General features: G+C 47.5%; 1 protein-coding gene across 2 annotated transcripts in view; it reads right to left on the reverse strand.

The window, feature by feature from the left end:
* The window catches only part of LOC129828581 (poly(ADP-ribose) glycohydrolase-like), a 126,289-nt gene that overhangs the window by 41,924 nt on the left and 66,076 nt on the right, over positions 1-18,289 (reverse strand). For both annotated transcript variants that reach the window (XM_055889631.1, XM_055889630.1), the window contains exons 11-14: positions 16,566-16,645; positions 16,393-16,453; positions 16,171-16,246; positions 11,623-11,770 (exon numbers count right to left, since the gene is read on the reverse strand). In XM_055889631.1, the coding sequence (XP_055745606.1) occupies positions 11,623-11,770; positions 16,171-16,246; positions 16,393-16,453; positions 16,566-16,645 (365 nt within the window). The remainder of the gene's footprint in view (positions 1-11,622; positions 11,771-16,170; positions 16,247-16,392; positions 16,454-16,565; positions 16,646-18,289) is intronic.

Here is an 18,289-nt window from a genome sequence, read left to right on the forward strand (position 1 = left end):
AGCTTACCGTACTTCTCAAAACGGCTTTCTGCCGTGTTTGAGAAGTCAAGAAAGCTCTGTATTTTGTCCCTGTGCTTCCTTCTAGCGTTCTTCTCCCCTCTGCTCATGCTGCTCTTCCTCCTCCATTCTTCCCACCTCTGCTCTGTGTACCCATGCTGCTCTTCCTCCTCTGTTCTTCCCCCCTCTGCTCCGTGTACACATGCTGCTCTTCCTCCTCCATTCTTCCCCCCTCTGCTCTGTGTACACATGCTGCTCTTCCTCCTCCGTTCTTCCCCCCTCTGCTCTGTGTACCCACGCTACTCTTCCTCCTCCGTTCTTCCCACCTCTGCTCTGTGTACCCATGCTGCTCTTCCTCCTCCGTTCTTCCCACCTCTGCTCTGTGTACCCACGCTACTCTTCCTCCTCCGTTCTTCCCACCTCTGCTCTGTGTACCCATGCTGCTCTTCCTCCTCCGTTCTTCCCACCTCTGCTCTGTGTACCCACGCTACTCTTCCTCCTCCGTTCTTCCCCCCTCTGCTCTGTGTACCCATGCTGCTCTTCCTCCTCTGTTCTTCCCCCCTCTGCTCCGTGTACACATGCTGCTCTTCCTCCTCCGTTCTTCCCCCCTCTGCTCTGTGTACAAATGCTGCTCTTCCTCCTCCGTTCTTCCCCCCTCTGCTCCGTGTACACATGCTGCTCTTCCTCCTCCGTTCTTCCCCCCTCTGCTCTGTGTACAAATGCTGCTCTTCCTCCTCCGTTCTTCCCCCCTCTGCTCCGTGTACCCACGCTACTCTTCCTCCTCCGTTCTTCCCACCTCTGCTCCGTGTACCCACGCTACTCTTCCTCCTCCGTTCTTCCCACCTCTGCTCCGTGTACCCACGCTACTCTTCCTCCTCCGTTCTTCCCACCTCTGCTCTGTGTACCCATGCTGCTCTTCCTCCTCCGTTCTTCCCACCTCTGCTCTGTGTACCCACGCTACTCTTCCTTCAGAAAAGCAAGCATTACAACTATGTTCATTTGCACAATTTATCTCATTCACTTTCGCCAGTAAATAAAATGTCCACACTCACCAAAAATGACAAATCGTTAGCTACTAGCGATGCTTGTATAACTTTGAGCTGGATTTTCCTGCCTTTGCAATTAGTTTATGTTCATTTTCACTCAAAAGGACTTAGCTAACAGCGTCTATGTGATTTTGCTATTACTTGTGCTAATTTTGTTAGCATTCTGGTAATAAACATCCAATGGGCTTTTCTGTTGCGTTTTTAGCACCCCCCTTGTATGCTGTCGGTAATACCGTAAACCCCGACACGGCAGAGTAACGATATGAATATCTGGATACCGCCCAAACTCACAAAGAACTGTACAAAAGCCACGTAGGCTACAATTTGTGTGATCGAGATCACCATGAGCCATTGTTGTTGTTATTCTTGCTTAATAAAAGGCCCAGTGCAGTCAAATGTAAATTCTCCTGTTTTTATATATAGTTCCACACTATGAAGTTGGAATAACATTGTGAAATTCTGATAATGTCCCTTTAGTATATGAGTTTTCTTTTTTTTAAAGACAACCTGAAATGTCAGCCCGTTTTAAACAGAAACTAAATTTAACTTTATATTCAGTAGAAGGTCACAATGTGAAGAGATTTGTGATTTCCATCTGTAAATGAAAAAGATCTCTCCGAATAAAATATAATATTATGATGATGATTACATATTGGATGATATTAAGATAGTAGATAGTGTAAAGTAAACTGTAAACTACAGTGATCAAGATTGAGCCAAGACACTATGAGCTTTGGAAATCAATTCTACTAGATGGTTTCTGGCAGTAGGAGAGCTGGACCGCGTAACACATCTACAAACCGTAAAAGGGGAAAGGCAGCATCTGGAGAGGAGCTTGGGTAATAAGATACGGGATACGTCCCAGATGACACCATGTTCCCTAGATATTAGATAGATATTTCACTAGAAAAGGGAATAGGGTGCCATTTGGAACAGCAGGTAGCCTAGTGGTTAGAGCAGGTAGCCTAGTGGTTAGAGACAGGTAGCCTAGTGGTTAGAGACAGGTAGCCTAGTGGTTAGAGACAGGTAGCCTAGTGGTTAGAGCAGGTAGCCTAGTGGTTAGAGACAGGTATCCTAGTGGTTAGAGACAGGTAGCCTAGTGGTTAGAGACAGGTAGCCTAGTGGTTAGAGACAGGTAGCCTAGTGGTTAGAGACAGGTAGCCTAGTGGTTAGAGACAGGTAGCCTAGTGGTTAGAGACAGGTAGCCTAGTGGTTAGAGACAGGTAGCCTAGTGGTTAGAGAGGTAGCCTAGTGGTTAGAGACAGGTAGCCTAGTGGTTAGAGACAGGTAGCCTAGTGGTTAGAGACAGGTAGCCTAGTGGTTAGAGACAGGTAGCCTAGTGGTTAGAGACAGGTAGCCTAGTGGTTAGAGACAGGTAGCCTAGTGGTTAGAGACAGGTAGCCTAGTGGTTAGAGACAGGTAGCCTAGTGGTTAGAGACAGGTAGCCTAGTGGTTAGAGCAGGTAGCCTAGTGGTTAGAGCAGGTAGCCTAGTGGTTAGAGCAGGTAGCCTAGTGGTTAGAGCAGGTAGCCTAGTGGTTAGAGCAGGTAGCCTAGTGGTTAGAGACAGGTAGACTAGTGGTTAGAGCAGGTAGCCTAGTGGTTAGAGACAGGTAGCCTAGTGGTTAGAGACAGGTAGCCAAGCCGTTAGAGACAGGTAGCCAAGTGGTTAGAACAAGAAGCCAAGTGGTTAGAACAGGTAGCCAAGCGGTTAGAGCGTTGGGCCAGTAAACGAAAGGTTGCTGGATCGAATCCCCGAGCTGACAAGGTAAAAATCTGTCGTTCTGCCCCTGAACAAGGCAGTTAACCCACTGTTTCCCGGTATGCTGTCATTGAAAATAAGAGTTTGTTCTTAACTGACTTGCCATGTTAAATAAAGGTTCAATGAAAGAGCGAGATAACACTTTCATTCATGCACCGCAGGACACAGACATTTACACGTGACCATCACAAGTGGACCATCCGAATAATGATAAACAGTGTCCGTCTGACTGACTGTAACACCGTCCATAATGATAATCAGTGTCCGTCTGACTGACTGTAACACCGTCCATAATGATAAACAGTGTCCGTCTGACTGACTGTAACACCGTCCATAATGATAAAGTGTCCGTCTGACTGACTGTAACACCGTCCATAATGATAAAGTGTCCGTCTGACTGACTGTAACACCGTCCATAATGATAAAGTGTCCGTCTGACTGACTGTAACACCGTCCATAATGATAAAGTGTCCGTCTGACTGACTGTAACACCGTCCATAATGATAAACAGTGTCCGTCTGACTGACTGTAACACCGTCCATAATGATAAACAGTGTCCGTCTGACTGACTGTAACACCGTCCATAATGATAATCAGTGTCCGTCTGACTGACTGTAACACCGTCCATAATGATAAACAGTGTCCGTCTGACTGACTAACACCGTCCATAATGATAATCAGTGTCCGTCTGACTGACTGTAACACCGTCCATAATGATAAACAGTGTCCGTCTAACTGACTGTAACGCCGTCCATAATGATAAACAGTGTCCGTCTGACTGACTGTAACACCGTCCATAATGATAAACAGTGTCCGTCTGACTGACTAACACCGTCCATAATGATAAACAGTGTCCGTCTGACTGACGGACCAAAGGTTCTTATTTCAGACAAAAAAACAAATGTTTGGATTCTCTGGAAAAGCTAACGGTTGGCATTTGATCCATTTCACCAGCGCAAAACTTTAAGTCTTAATAAAGCCAGTCGTTTCCCTCTCTTATAGCCACACAAAGTTGTTTAAAATGTGAAAGATCATTTTGATAGGCCACAGACCAGACTAGAGGCCCCTGACTGATGATTAGGACGTTCATCCACTTTCAACGCTTTGAAATTTGAAAAAAAAAAACACGCTTTGCTTTGCTCAACAATTGTTTCTGTCTCTAATTGCGTGGCAGAGAAAAGGTCAGAAACAAATTAAAATCTGCAAGCTTTTGTCAAAGGACAACTGGGCAAGTGGTGATGATTTCCCTCGAGAGGTTACTGTCATTCATGACCCAAACAAATTGAAGCTGTTCTGAGGGCCAAAGGGGGTGCGATTCAATATTAGGAAGGTGTTCCTAATGTTTTGTACACTCAGTCTATAATAAATGGCACTGTATTCCCTATAGGTTGCCATTTGGGACACAACCCAGGCCATATCAGTGAACGCTGTGGAAGTGGGACACTCCTTCCAGGAACTCACAAGCACCTAGAGTTTTCTAGCTCCGCCCACCCACCCAATCACCAACCTAACCCTCTCCACCAGCCACCCAATCAGCATTTTAACCCTCTCCACCAGCCACCCAATCACCAACCTAACCCTCTCCACCAGCCACCCAATCACCAACCTAACCCTCTCCACCAGCGACCCAATCACCAACCCAACCCTCTCCACCAGCCACCCAATCACCAACCTAACCCTCTCCACCAGCCACCCAATCACCAACCTAACCCTCTCCACCAGCCACCAACCTAACCCTCTCCACCAGCCACCAACCTAACCCTCTCCACCAGCCACCAACCTAACCCTCTCCACCAGCCACCAACCTAACCCTCTCCACCATCCACCCAATCACCAACCTAACCCTCTCCACCAGCCACCAACCTAACCCTCTCCACCAGCCACCAACCTAACCCTCTCCACCAGCCACCCAATCACCAACCTAACACTCTCCACCAGCCACCCAATCAGCATTCTAACCCTCTCCACCAGCCACCAGCCTAACCCTCTCCACCAGCCACCCAATCACCAACCTAACCCTCTCCACCAGCCACCCAATCACCAACCTAACCCTCTCCACCAATCACCAACCTAACCCTCTCCACCAGCCACCCAATCAGCATTCTAACCCTCTCCACCAGCCACCAACCTAACCCTCTCCACCAGCTACCCAATCAGCATTCTAACCCTCTCCACCAGCCACCCAATCACCAACCTAACCCTCTCCACCAGCCACCCAATCAGCATTCTAACCCTCTCCACCAGCCACCCAATCAGCATTCTAACCCTCTCCACCAGCCACCCAATCACCAACCTAACCCTCTCCACCAGCCACCCAGCCAGCACTCTAACCCTCTCCACCAGCCACCCAGCCAGCACTCTAACCCTCTCCACCAGCCACCCAATCAGCATTCTAACCCTCTCCACCAGCCACCAACCTAACCCTCTCCATCAGCTACCCAATCAGCATTCTAACCCTCTCCACCAGCCACCAACCTAACCCTCTCCACCATCCACCCAATCACCAACCTAACCCTCTCCACCAGCCACCAACCTAACCCTCTCCACCAGCCACCCAATCAGCATTCTAACCCTCTCCACCAGCCACCAGCCTAACCCTCTCCACCAGCCACCCAATCACCAACCTAACCCTCTCCACCAGCCACCCAATCACCAACCTAACCCTCTCCACCAATCACCAACCTAACCCTCTCCACCAGCCACCCAATCAGCATTTTAACCCTCTCCACCAGCCACCAACCTAACCCTCTCCACCAGCCACCCAATCAGCATTCTAACCCTCTCCACCAGCCACCAGCCTAACCCTCTCCACCAGCCACCCAATCACCAACCTAACCCTCTCCACCAGCCACCCAATCACCAACCTAACCCTCTCCACCAATCACCAACCTAACCCTCTCCACCAGCCACCCAATCAGCATTCTAACCCTCTCCACCAGCCACCAACCTAACCCTCTCCACCAGCTACCCAATCAGCATTCTAACCCTCTCCACCAGCCACCCAATGACCAACCTAACCCTCTCCACCAGCCACCCAATCAGCATTCTAACCCTCTCCACCAGCCACCCAATCAGCATTCTAACCCTCTCCACCAGCCACCCAATCACCAACCTAACCCTCTCCACCAGCCACCCAGCCAGCACTCTAACCCTCTCCACCAGCCACCCAGCCAGCACTCTAACCCTCTCCACCAGCCACCCAATCAGCATTCTAACCCTCTCCACCAGCCACCCAATCAGCATTCTAACCCTCTCCACCAGCCACCCAATCAGCATTCTAAACCTCTCCACCAGCCACCCAATCAGCATTTTAACCCTCTCCAATCAGACACCCAGCTAGCCAGGGACTGGGGAAGGACAGGTCACCTCTCAGAGAGGAGTAACCTTCAGCCTCCCTCCTCACCACTCCTTGTCCCCATATCCACTCTCCCCTCCACTAGCCTCTCTCTCCTCCCCCCTACACTAGCCTCTCCCCTCCCCTCTCTCTCCTCCCCCCTCCACTAGCCTCTCTCTCCTCCCCCCTACACTAGCCTCTCCCCTCCCCTCTCTCTCCTCCCCCCTCCACTAGCCTTCCCCTTCTCCTCCCCCCTCCACTAGCCTCCCCCTTCTCCCCCCCCACTAGCCTCTCTCTCCTCCCCCCTACACTAGCCTCTCCCCTCCCCTCTCTCTCCTCCCCCCTCCACTAGCCTTCCCCTTCTCCTCCCCCCTCCACTAGCCTCCCCCTTCCCCCCCCCCCTCCACTAGCCGCCCCCTTCTCCTCCCCCCTCCACTAGCCTCCCCCTTCTCCTCTTTCCCCTCCCCACTTAAATCACTTAATGTTATTACAGCAGTACTAGAATTCATGACCTCCGAGCAGAAAGACCTGCCCAAGACCCTGATCCACTAATGGACTCTCCCATTCCATCATCTTTATTAAACCTTTCCTGTGCTACCACCACCAGCAGCATTTTGTTGCCCCCCCCCCCCCCCCCCCAAGTTGTATCATCGCGGGCCGGACGGCCAGGCCGGTGGTATTAAATCATATTCCCCCGTGATACGTCTTGACATGGGAGGAGGAGGGGGTTTAATGGATATTACCTCCCCCATTGAAATTTGCCAAAGTGCCCAGGCCTAATTGAATTTGCTTTGATTGCCTGGCTGGGCTGTGCTGTGACAGGGGAAAGCAGATGATTCACCGATGGCTATCCTGCTGACCAGGAATGACGTGACGCAGAACAGAGCAAAGAAAAAAAACTCCCCCCGAGGAAACGAACCTGTGTGGTGGGTGTTACAGGGTAGCTAGCAGAAATGTTACTACGACTAACATTATGGATTTGCATTAGTATACACGTGAAAAGTCTCAATGCAAAGTTTACATCTCTCTTTTCTATTTGAGGAGTTATTACATAAAACGGATCAGAATTCCCGAACAGTGACAAAGTTTTTCCGGGAGATGATGTACTGTGAGCCAGTCTATTCCATAGAATGTAAAACTCCCAACAGAAAATAACTTCACATGTATACCTTCAAATTAAACCAAATAATTTGCACTCAAGACTACTGGTTTCTGCTGACTTACAAGCAAATACTTTACGAATGTATTGTTACAAATCAACTTGCAAAGGTTGCTAGCCAATTAGCCTGCTAACGTTTGCCCTACTAGACTACTAACGTTACGTTAGCACTACACGAGTCAGCCAGTGGCTATCAACACCTAGCTTACAGCTACATTAAAGTAAACCAAAGTTTTGGAAATACATAACGCCATCTAACCAGTTATCAAAGAATGTTAGCTATATGCAGTTATCTTAGCCAGCAAGCTAGCTATTTAGCCAACTAACTACTAGCCTAGCCAACCACCACGGTTATGGTCGGCAAGCTAGAGCCCAACTACTGGAGACCAGCTACGACTACCAAAACATTACCACAGATCAAAGCAAAGAGAGAGCAGGGACAGATTTATTGATGGCAAAACGTTTTAAAGCGTGCAGATTGAGTTAGTTATCAAAGCTAAGGGGAGGCAGACGCTTCCCCGGCTGATGGGAGAGTCAGGGATTTCAAAAATAGTTAGATTACAGATGTCCGTCAGCTAGTGTGCTAGCATAAGCCAAGGTAGAAAAAGTTACAAAACAAAAAAAGGAGAACAGACGAGGTACTACACAATTAGAGCAGGTATGATTTTCTCTTTCGTTTGGAGCCCACGGCAAGAAGGCACCGTAGTCTGCTGTGCTAACAGGTTCCCACTAGATACCACAGCTACAAAGTCAGTGACAAAGCATGGCCGCACGTGCTCCTTGTTTACATAACACTTCCTGGGATTGGTGGATTGTAGGTCACACCCACCAACAGTCGGGTCTGGAATGTAATTACATGCTAGTGGCTAACGTTAGCCAGCTTGAGCTAGCCACCGAGCTAGCATATGAACTCGGTAGCACAGAATAGATCCTCCATATTAATGTTGAGAAATAGTGCACTGTGGGTAGTTTTAGAAGATATCTGGAAATAAGTTAATAAATATGCAATAACCCAAAAACATAACTATGGTGACTACGACTAAGTTTACTAAGTCTTTGACCACATTGTGTTGTTATACTGGTGAGTAAAAACTCATGCTTCCTACCCTTTAAGATACAGGCAGATACATACAATTGCCAGCAGCATACCACCCTGCATAGCACTGCTGGCTTGCTTCTGAAGCTAAGCAGGGTTGGTCCTGGTCAGTCCCTGGATGGGAGACCAGATGCTGCTGGAAGTGGTGTTGGAGGGCCAGTAGGAGGCACTCTTTCCTCTGGTCTAAAAAAAAAATATCCCAATGCCCCAGGGCAGTGATTGGGGACACTGCCCTGTGTAGGGTGCCGTCTTTCGGATGGGACGTTAAACGGGTGTCCTGACTCTCTGAGGTCATTAAAGATCCCATGGCACTTATCGTAAGAGTAGGGGTGTTAACCCCGGTGTCCTGGCTAAATTCCCAATCTGGCCCTCAAACCATCATGGTCACCTAATAATCCCCAGTTTACAATTGGCTCATTCATCCCCCTCCTCTCCCCTGTAACTACTCCCCAGGTCGTTGCTGCAAATGAGAACGTGTTCTCAGTCAACTTACCTGGTAAAATAACGGTAAAATAAATAAAAAAATAAAAAAAATACAGGAGGGTTGGTGATATGTTTGTAGCATTTCACTGTATACGTCCTTGTAGTTGAACTTCAAACCATTTAGACATATATATATATTTTTTTTTTCTCCAACAAATTGTCTTTTTACAACAGTGTCTTTTTAAGAAAGGGGAGATGTAGACAAGCTTGATGATTTGTTGATTATTGATTATGAATCAGCTGTGTAGTGCTAGGGGAAAAACAACTAAACATGAACCCTTAGGGTCCCCTGGACCGAGTTTGGGAAGCACTGGTGTAGACAGAGTGTTTGTAAGCTGATTGTGCCTGCCTGTTGAGAGGTGGCTGATGAAGAGACAGAAGAAGGGAATCTTCACAGCGTGGTTTCAACCAGGCAGCCTCACAAATCAGCCTACGCACGTACGCACCGTAGGCAGAATCCCTCTCTACCTTTGTCAACAACTCACTAATCATGCCAGTCATCACACCCTCTCCTCTCCTTGTTGGGACAGGCAAGTTCACAAGAAGAGCTATGAGATCAGTCTGCAAAATAACGGACAATGGCTTCTAGCTGCTGCAAATTTCAAACCATATATTTAAGAAATATATATGGAGGACTCAGCTATTTTCTTTGACATTAAAGCCGGTGCTGTAATGTTTTGGTCATACTGTATTTCTGGGCAAAGCCAAAATAAAAATAGTAAAAAACAAAAAAAAGTTTTTAAATGATGTTTCAGTCTAAATGGTGATTTAAATTAACTGACAGGATCTGTGCTTAAATTAACTGACAGGATCTGTGCTTAAATTAACTGACAGGATCTGTGCTTAAATTAACTGATAGGATCTGTGCTTAAATTAACTGATAGGATCTGTGCTTAAATTAACTGACAGGATCTGTGCTTAAATTAACTGATTGGATCTGTGCTTAAATTAACTGATAGGATCTGTGCTCTCACTGACTTAAATAGGAGTGAAACTCTGTGCCATAAAAATACATTTAAAAAAAAAATACTACCTTTCTGATCATACTATTTTCATTCAACTAACTTACTATTCCATCTTAACGCTTGCTTAAGCAGGCCGAGATGAGTTTTAGTGGCCTCGTTCAGACAGCCAGTGTGCGCCCGGGGCTAAAACGCATCTCTGCCAGAGTTCACTAGGCTGAAGAGAGCGAGCGCTAGCCACCTTTGTCCTTGCATGCAGCCTTTCAATTCAGTTATTCAAAATGCATTCAGACATGACCCCCCCCCCGTATAAACTCTTTGTCAAGCTGCAGAGATTTATCGAACTTTCCCACTCGTCATTATTCAAGATTCACTCAGAACTATCATTATCATGGTAGAATCAACTTTAATGTAGAAGTGTTTAGAAACATATTCTATTCCTATTTACAATAAAAAGTTACTCTAAAATAACACAAATTATTTACCATTTAATTTATATTGTGTACCAAATGATCTGAAACACAAGCAAAATGAACAGCAGATGCATCCAAAAGAATCACAAGCTTGATGTAATCATTGTGTACTAGGAATATGGGACCAAATACTAAACTTAAGACTACTTTAATACACGTAAGTGAATTTGTCCAAATACTTTTGGTCACCTCAAATGGGGGGGGGGACGGACGGACGGACTATGTACAAGTGCTGTAATACTTAAACGGTTCACCCAATATGAATGAACATTAATTACCCCAAACAGACTGACTGTGCAATCAACAGTTCTATCTACTACTAACCACTAACACTAACCAGCCACTGATTGGGCCGATCTCAGGAAGAGCCAATCAGAGGAAATAACAGGGAGAGGTTGACAACTCCAGGAAGTGATTGTCACAGCAGTAGGTCCTGCTGGCTGGTGCTGTAAGAGGTACCTGACAGGTTGGACTGAAGGGTTCTGTCATTTACAGCAACCCTGCTGCGAGTTACCCGTCGTTTGTTCTGGTTTTATTTACACCTTCAGATGAGGGGTCCAGTGTCCACAGCATTACACAGTACCCTAGCCAGCCAAATATAGATACAATGTCTATGTGGCTATGCTCTCTCAGATTCTCAACAGATTCTTGTCCACCAAAATATACCGAGCACAAATATCAACGCATTAAACAGTTACAGGTCAAATGAGGAAATCAGTGAATTTAAAAAAAATGAATTCAGTCCTAATCTATGGATTTCACATGACTGGAAACACATATGCATCTGTTGGTCACAAATACCTTTAAAAGAAAAATGGGCATCAGGATCCCGTCACGGTATCTCTGTGCATTCAAAATGCCATCGATAAAAATGCAATTGTGTTTGTTGTCCGTAGCTTATGCCTGTCCATACCATAACCCCACCGCCACCATGGGGCACTTCTCTGGCAACAGCTCTGGTGGACATTCCTGCAGTCAGCATGACAATTGCACGCTCCCTCAAAACACCAGATGTCTGTGGCATTGTGTTGTGTGACAAAACTGCACATTTAAAAAGTGGCATTTTATTGTCCCCAGCACAAGGTGCACCTGTGAAATGATCATGCTGTTTCATCAGCTCCTTGATATATGCCACACCTGTCAGGTGGATGGATTATCTTGGCAAAGAAAAAATGCTCACTTTCAGGGATGTACACCAATGTGTGCACAACATTTGAGATAAATAAGCTTTTTTTGTGTGCCTATGGAACATTTCTGTGATGTTTTATTTCTGTATGATTACTAGGACAGACACTAGTGGGGATTGTCTGACCTGTGATGATGAGACACTCATTTTGCAGCAGGGCTTCAGTGAAGAGGCGAGAGACGATGAGTTCAGGGTTAATCAGGAAGCGGATCTCTTCCTGAACCAGACCTGATCCCGTGACCCCTCCGCCCACAAACCGGTTGGCAAAGTCCACCTGCAGAAAGAGAGAGAGCAGGGCAGCGCACACATGAAGAAGACAGCCGAGTAGAGTATCTAGGATACATCATACAGCCGAGTAGAGTATCTAGGATACATCACACAGCCGAGTAGAGTATCTAGGATACATCACACAGCCGAGTACAGTATCTAGGATACATCATACAGCCGAGTACAGTATCTAGGATACATCATACAGCCGAGTAGAGTATCTAGGATACATCACACAGCCGAGTAGAGTATCTAGGATACATCACACAGCCGAGTACAGTATCTAGGATACATCACACAGCCGAGTAGAGTATCTAGGATACATCACACAGCCGAGTAGAGTATCTAGGATACATCACACAGCCGAGTAGAGTATCTAGGATACATCATACAGCCGAGTACAGTATCTAGGATACATCATACAGCCGAGTACAGTATCTAGGATACATCACACAGCCGAGTAGAGTATCTAGGATACACCATACAGCAGAGTATCTAGGATACATCACACAGCCGAGTACAGTATCTAGGATACATCACACAGCCGAGTACAGTATCTAGGATACATCACACAGCCGAGTAGAGTATCTAGGATACATCACACAGCCGAGTAGAGTATCTAGGATACATCACACAGCCGAGTAGAGTATCTAGGATACATCATACAGCCGAGTACAGTATCTAGGATACATCATACAGCAGAGTACAGTATCTAGGATACATCACACAGCCGAGTACAGTATCTAGGATACATCATACAGCCGAGTACAGTATCTAGGATACATCATACAGCCGAGTACAGTATCTAGGATACATCACACAGCCGAGTAGAGTATCTAGGATACACCATACAGCAGAGTATCTAGGATACATCACACAGCCGAGTACAGTATCTAGGATACATCACACAGCCGAGTACAGTATCTAGGATACATCACACAGCCGAGTACAGTATCTAGGATACATCACACAGCCGAGTAGAGTATCTAGGATACATCACACAGCCGAGTAGAGTATCTAGGATACATCATACAGCCGAGTACAGTATCTAGGATACATCATACAGCAGAGTACAGTATCTAGGATACATCACACAGCCGAGTACAGTATCTAGGATACATCATACAGCCGAGTACAGTATCTAGGATACATCATACAGCCGAGTACAGTATCTAGGATACATCACACAGCCGAGTAGAGTATCTAGGATACACCATACAGCAGAGTATCTAGGATACATCACACAGCCGAGTACAGTATCTAGGATACATCACACAGCCGAGTACAGTATCTAGGATACATCACACAGCCGAGTACAGTATCTAGGATACATCACACAGCCGAGTAGAGTATCTAAGATACATCATAGAGTATCTAGGATACACCATACAGCAGAGTACAGTATCTAGGATACGTCAGAAGAAAAGAAGATGATAAAGTCCACCTGCAGAGTGAGTAGAACAGAGTAATGGGCAGCGGAGCAGAACAGAGTAATGGACAGCGGAGCAGAACAGAGTAATGGACAGCGGAGCAGAACAGAGTAATGGACAGCGGAGCAGAACAGAGTAATGGACAGCGGAGCAGAACAGAGTAATGGACAGCGGAGCAGAACAGGGTAATGGACAGCGGAGCAGAACAGAGTAATGGACAGCGGAGCAGAGCAGAGTAATGGACAGCGGAGCAGAACAGAGTAATGGACAGCGGAGCAGAACAGAGTAATGGACAGCGGAGCAGAACAGAGTAATGGACAGCGGAGCAGAACAGAGTAATGGACAGCGGAGCAGAACAGAGTAATGGACAGCGGAGCAAAACAGAGTAATGGACAGCGGAGCAGAACAGAGTAATGGACAGCGGAGCAGAACAGAGTAATGGACAGCGGAGCAGAACAGAGTAATGGACAGCGGAGCAGAACAGAGTAATGGACAGCGGAGCAGAACAGAGTAGACAGCCAACATCACAACAGAGGGTGAACAGAGCAGTACTCCTGTCCTGCTCTCTGCACCCCAGAGTCACTCACAGGGTGAACAGAGCAGTACTCCTGTCCTGCTCTCTGCACCCCAGAGTCACTCACAGGCTGAACAGACAGTACTCCTGTCCGGCTCTCTGCACCCCAGAGTCACTCACAGGGTGCGTACCAGGCTGAGTCCCAAATGGCACCCTATTTATGACAAAGGGCCATAGTGCACTATATAGGGGAAAAGGGCCATAGTGCACTATATAGGGGAAAAGGGCCATAGTGCACTATATAGGGGAAAAGGGCCATAGCACTCTGGTTAAAAGCAGTGCACTATACAAGGAATAGGGTGCGATTTGGGCCACAACCCAAGAGTCAGTGCCAACCCAGTTATTAAAATTGTTTATCATTTCACAACAAGACAACAAACAAACAAGGTTCTTCAAGGCCTGAAGATAGACAGGAATACTGATGATTTTGCTGCATAGGAAACTGTAGAATCGACCATTTTCAGGACTCAGTCAGTTTTGGCTCACTGTCCTTTCGACAGCCCAGGCCAGGCAGGGCCAGCTCGGTACGGCTCAACCCCTGCACACAAGACTCTGAGGCAGCGAGTCAGACAGTTGGGTGGGGGGGGGGGGGGGGGGGGGGCAGGCAGTCAGACAGTTGGGTGGGGGAGGGGGGGGCAGTCAGTCAGACAGTTGGGTGGGGGAGGGGGGGGCAGTCAGTCAGACAGTTGGGTGGGGGAGGGGGGGGGAGTCAGTCAGACAGTTGGGTGGGGGAGGGGGGGGCAGTCAGTCAGACAGTTGGGTGGGGGAGGGGGGGGGAGTCAGTCAGACAGTTGGGTGGGGGAGGGGGGGGGCAGTCAGTCAGACAGTTGGGTGGGGGAGGGGGGCAGTCAGTCAGACAGTTGGGTGGGGGAGGGGGGGGCAGTCAGTCAGACAGTTGGGTGGGGGAGGGGGGGGCAGTCAGTCAGACAGTTGGGTGGGGGAGGGGGGGGCAGTCAGTCAGACAGTTGTGGGGGGGGGAGTCAGTCAGACAGTTGGGTGGGGGAGGGGGGGGCAGTCAGTCAGACAGTTGGGTGGGGGAGGGGGGGGGGAGTCAGTCAGACAGTTGGGTGGGGGAGGGGGGGGGCAGTCAGTCAGACAGTTGGGTGGGGGAGGGGGGGCAGTCAGTCAGACAGTTGGGTGGGGGAGGGGGGGGCAGGCAGTCAGACAGTTGGGTGGGGGAGGGGGGGCAGTCAGTCAGACAGTTGGGTGGGGGAGGGGGGGGCAGGCAGTCAGACAGTTGGGTGGGGGAGGGGGGGGCAGTCAGTCAGACAGTTGGGTGGGGGAGGGGGGGCAGTCAGTCAGACAGTTGGGTGGGGGAGGGGGGGGCAGTCAGTCAGACAGTTGTGTGGGGGAGGGGGGCAGTCAGTCTTTTGTGTGGGGGAGGGGGGCAGTCAGTCTTTTGGGTGGTGGGAGGGGCAGTCAGTCTTTTGGGTGGTGGGAGGGGCAGTCAGTCTTTTGGGTGGTGGGGGGGGGCCCAGTCAGTCTTTTGGGTGGTGGGGGGGGGCCCAGTCAGTCTTTTGGGTGGTGGGGGGGGGGCCCAGTCAGTTAGTTGGGTGGTGGGGGGCCCCAGTCAGTCAGCTGGGTGGGCCCCAGTCAGTCAGTTGGGTGGTGGGGGGGCCCCAGTCAGTCAGTTGGGTCGTGTGAGGGGCCCCAGTCAGTCAGGTCGTGGGAGGGGCCCCAGTCAGTCAGGTCGTGGGAGGGGCCCCAGGAAGCAGCACACACAGGGTCTGCTGTCTTTCTTTGACAGTCTGTCAGAGAGCCCCTCACTCCGATGGCAGGGAGCCCAGGCCCTAGCTGAATCTGGTCATGTCACCCATCAGCTGTCAGCCCGTGGCAACCACAGCCTCCACAGGCAAACTAAAAGGTGAAAGGGACTGGGGAGAGGGGGCCGGCCTGACAGGGAGAGAGGAGAACGGACTGGGTAGAGGGCAGAGGGAGTGCAGGGCCTCGACCCCAGTCCCAGCACGCACACGCAGTCCCACAGACGTGTTGTCACCCGTCCCTGTTCAGTAGCAGTAAGCATTCTGAGTTAAAGCTAGGAGTACGTGTGCGAGGTCGACTCTGTGATTGACAATCCCAGTATATAAAAAGAGAAGGGACAGGCACGGAGGCCCTCTAGGCTGGATGTGTGGCTTAGAATATAGAATGAAGAACCCTGGAATGTACAGTAAGACTCCTGCTTCGACCAAGATGCTTCTAGAACACTAAATCATGCCCTCTCGGAACAACACGTGTGCCTGTAAAATGGCTCCTTATTCCCCATTTCATCCACTACTTCTGACCAGAGGCCTATGGGCCTTTGTGTAAAAAAAATAACTAAATAAATATTATATATATATATATATAAATAATTAGTGCACTAAATAGAGAATAGGGTGCCATTTGGTCTTCCGTACATCTTACCTGCAGCATACCGTGTCCGTCGTCTTCTATGGTTCCTGCACATGTTATGTGAAGCTTGGTAAGCTGATTCTGGGAGCTGGAACATAGAGAAACGAATGGCCTTTTTTTTTTATAGCTCGATCACCATTCAGTAAAGACTTTCCCCCCTTGTTCCTATTTGGATAAAATCCATACAATTAATTAGATAAAATAAAAATAAAAAATAGACATGAAGTGCATTACTTTTTCCAATTTGGAGGACGATCCAAATATTTTCTCGTGAATGTTACAAGTCCAGTAGGTTCTGAAACATAAAACAAACGCGAAAAAAATTTAAATCAATCATCGATGCTTTTGGTTTGAAACCAATATAAAAATAATTGACATAACATTGATTTGATAATACAAAACCTTACTTTGCTCGATTACACTTCTAAAATAGCACAAAAGTGTTTTAAGTTTCTCCCTCTTCTTTGGGGAAGAGCCCTCAAACAGCCTGAAAGGAAGTAAGAGTCCATGTTAAGTCTCAAAGAGAGGTCTTTCAAAGGCTACAGAACAGCTTAATAAATACATTTAAAATCAAGTTTAAAATTAGTCTTGTTTCTAACAGTGTAATTAACAGTAGGGATGAACGATATATTGGTGAACATTTCGGAATCGGACGATATTAGCTAAAAATGCTAACATCGGTATCGGCCCGATGTCTAGAATGAGCACTGATGTGAAAAACCGATGTCAAAGCTGACATGCATACCTATATAACGTAGGTACATAACGTAATGACGCCACGTAAAATGTAGCGCTACACGTACAACACAGCATTCCTAACCTAGCCTACAATGTCTGCTGTGTGGTTCGAGCAGTTGTCACATCCTGACCATAGAAAGCCTGTATTTTCTATGGTAGAGTAGGTCAGGGCGTGACTAGGGGTGTTTAGTCTAGTTGATTATTTCTACGTGGGGTTCTAGGTTTATTTTTCTATGTTGGTGTTTGTGTATGATTCCCAATTAGAGGCAGCTGGTAATCGTTGTCTCTAATTGGAGATCATACTTTAGTTGCCTTTTTTCCACCTTCTGGGATATTGTTTATGTTTAGTTGCCTGTTAAGCACTGCATTGTCATCACGGTTCGTTTATTCTTTATTTTGTATTAGCTTAAGTTTCACTTTCAATAAAATATGTGGAACTCGAAGTACGCCGCGCCTTGGTCCGACCATCATTATTACGAACATCGTGACAGCAGTCAACAAGTCAAACAGTCATTTGAAAGAGTAAGAACATTTCAGCGAGACAACTCAAAAGGAGAAATCCATTAACGCCAAGATAATGGAATTCATTGCTCTTGACAATCAACTGTTCTTTGTCGTGGGTGATGTTGGCTTTCGCCGACTGGTCGAGCACCGGTACAGACTAACGTTACCATGTGCGCTATTGTTCAGATGTTGCCCTACCGGAGTTACACAGTAATAGCGTTAATGCTATTAGCTTCACAACATACTATGGAATGCCGTTCGGGTCTTTGCGTTGTTAGATATTAAACATTATTTGTTCGACCGCAACTTCTGGGGTAGCTAGCTTTAGCTTGGTACCTAGCTAGCACCAACACAACCAGCCTGAAAACAATAACCAGTAGAAACTGCAGTCATTTTCACTATTCTTAGCAATGATTTAGGAATCCTCGTGCGTAAGTATTAGCTAGGTTGCCACATTTTGTTCGCCTATCGAAATTGAACTTCAGTTCATGAAAATAAATAGCTAGCCAGCTACTTAACCCTGTTGCCCAAAGCTAACGTTATAAGCAGCCAGCTAGCTACATCCGGCTAGTGAGGCTCCACCGTACCGGGTTATGTGTTGTGAAGCTAGCCAAAATAAGGATTAGGCACAATAGTGGAATTTGCAGTTTGCCTTCAAAATAAAAGTGCCTCTTTGAAAGTGATGCAGAAGGTTATAATTGGTGGAATGCCATATTTGCACAGGCAAAATTCTTGAGGATAACCTGGTTCAGTCTGCTTTCCAACAGACACTGAGAGACAAATTCACCTTTCAGCAGGACAATAACCTAAAACACAAGGCCAAATATACACTGGAGTTGCTTACCGAGACGACATAGAATGTTTCTAAGAGGCCCAGTTACAGGTTTGA

Source organism: Salvelinus fontinalis, chromosome 30 (assembly GCF_029448725.1).
Source record: "Salvelinus fontinalis isolate EN_2023a chromosome 30, ASM2944872v1, whole genome shotgun sequence".
NCBI lineage: Eukaryota > Metazoa > Chordata > Actinopteri > Salmoniformes > Salmonidae > Salvelinus > Salvelinus fontinalis.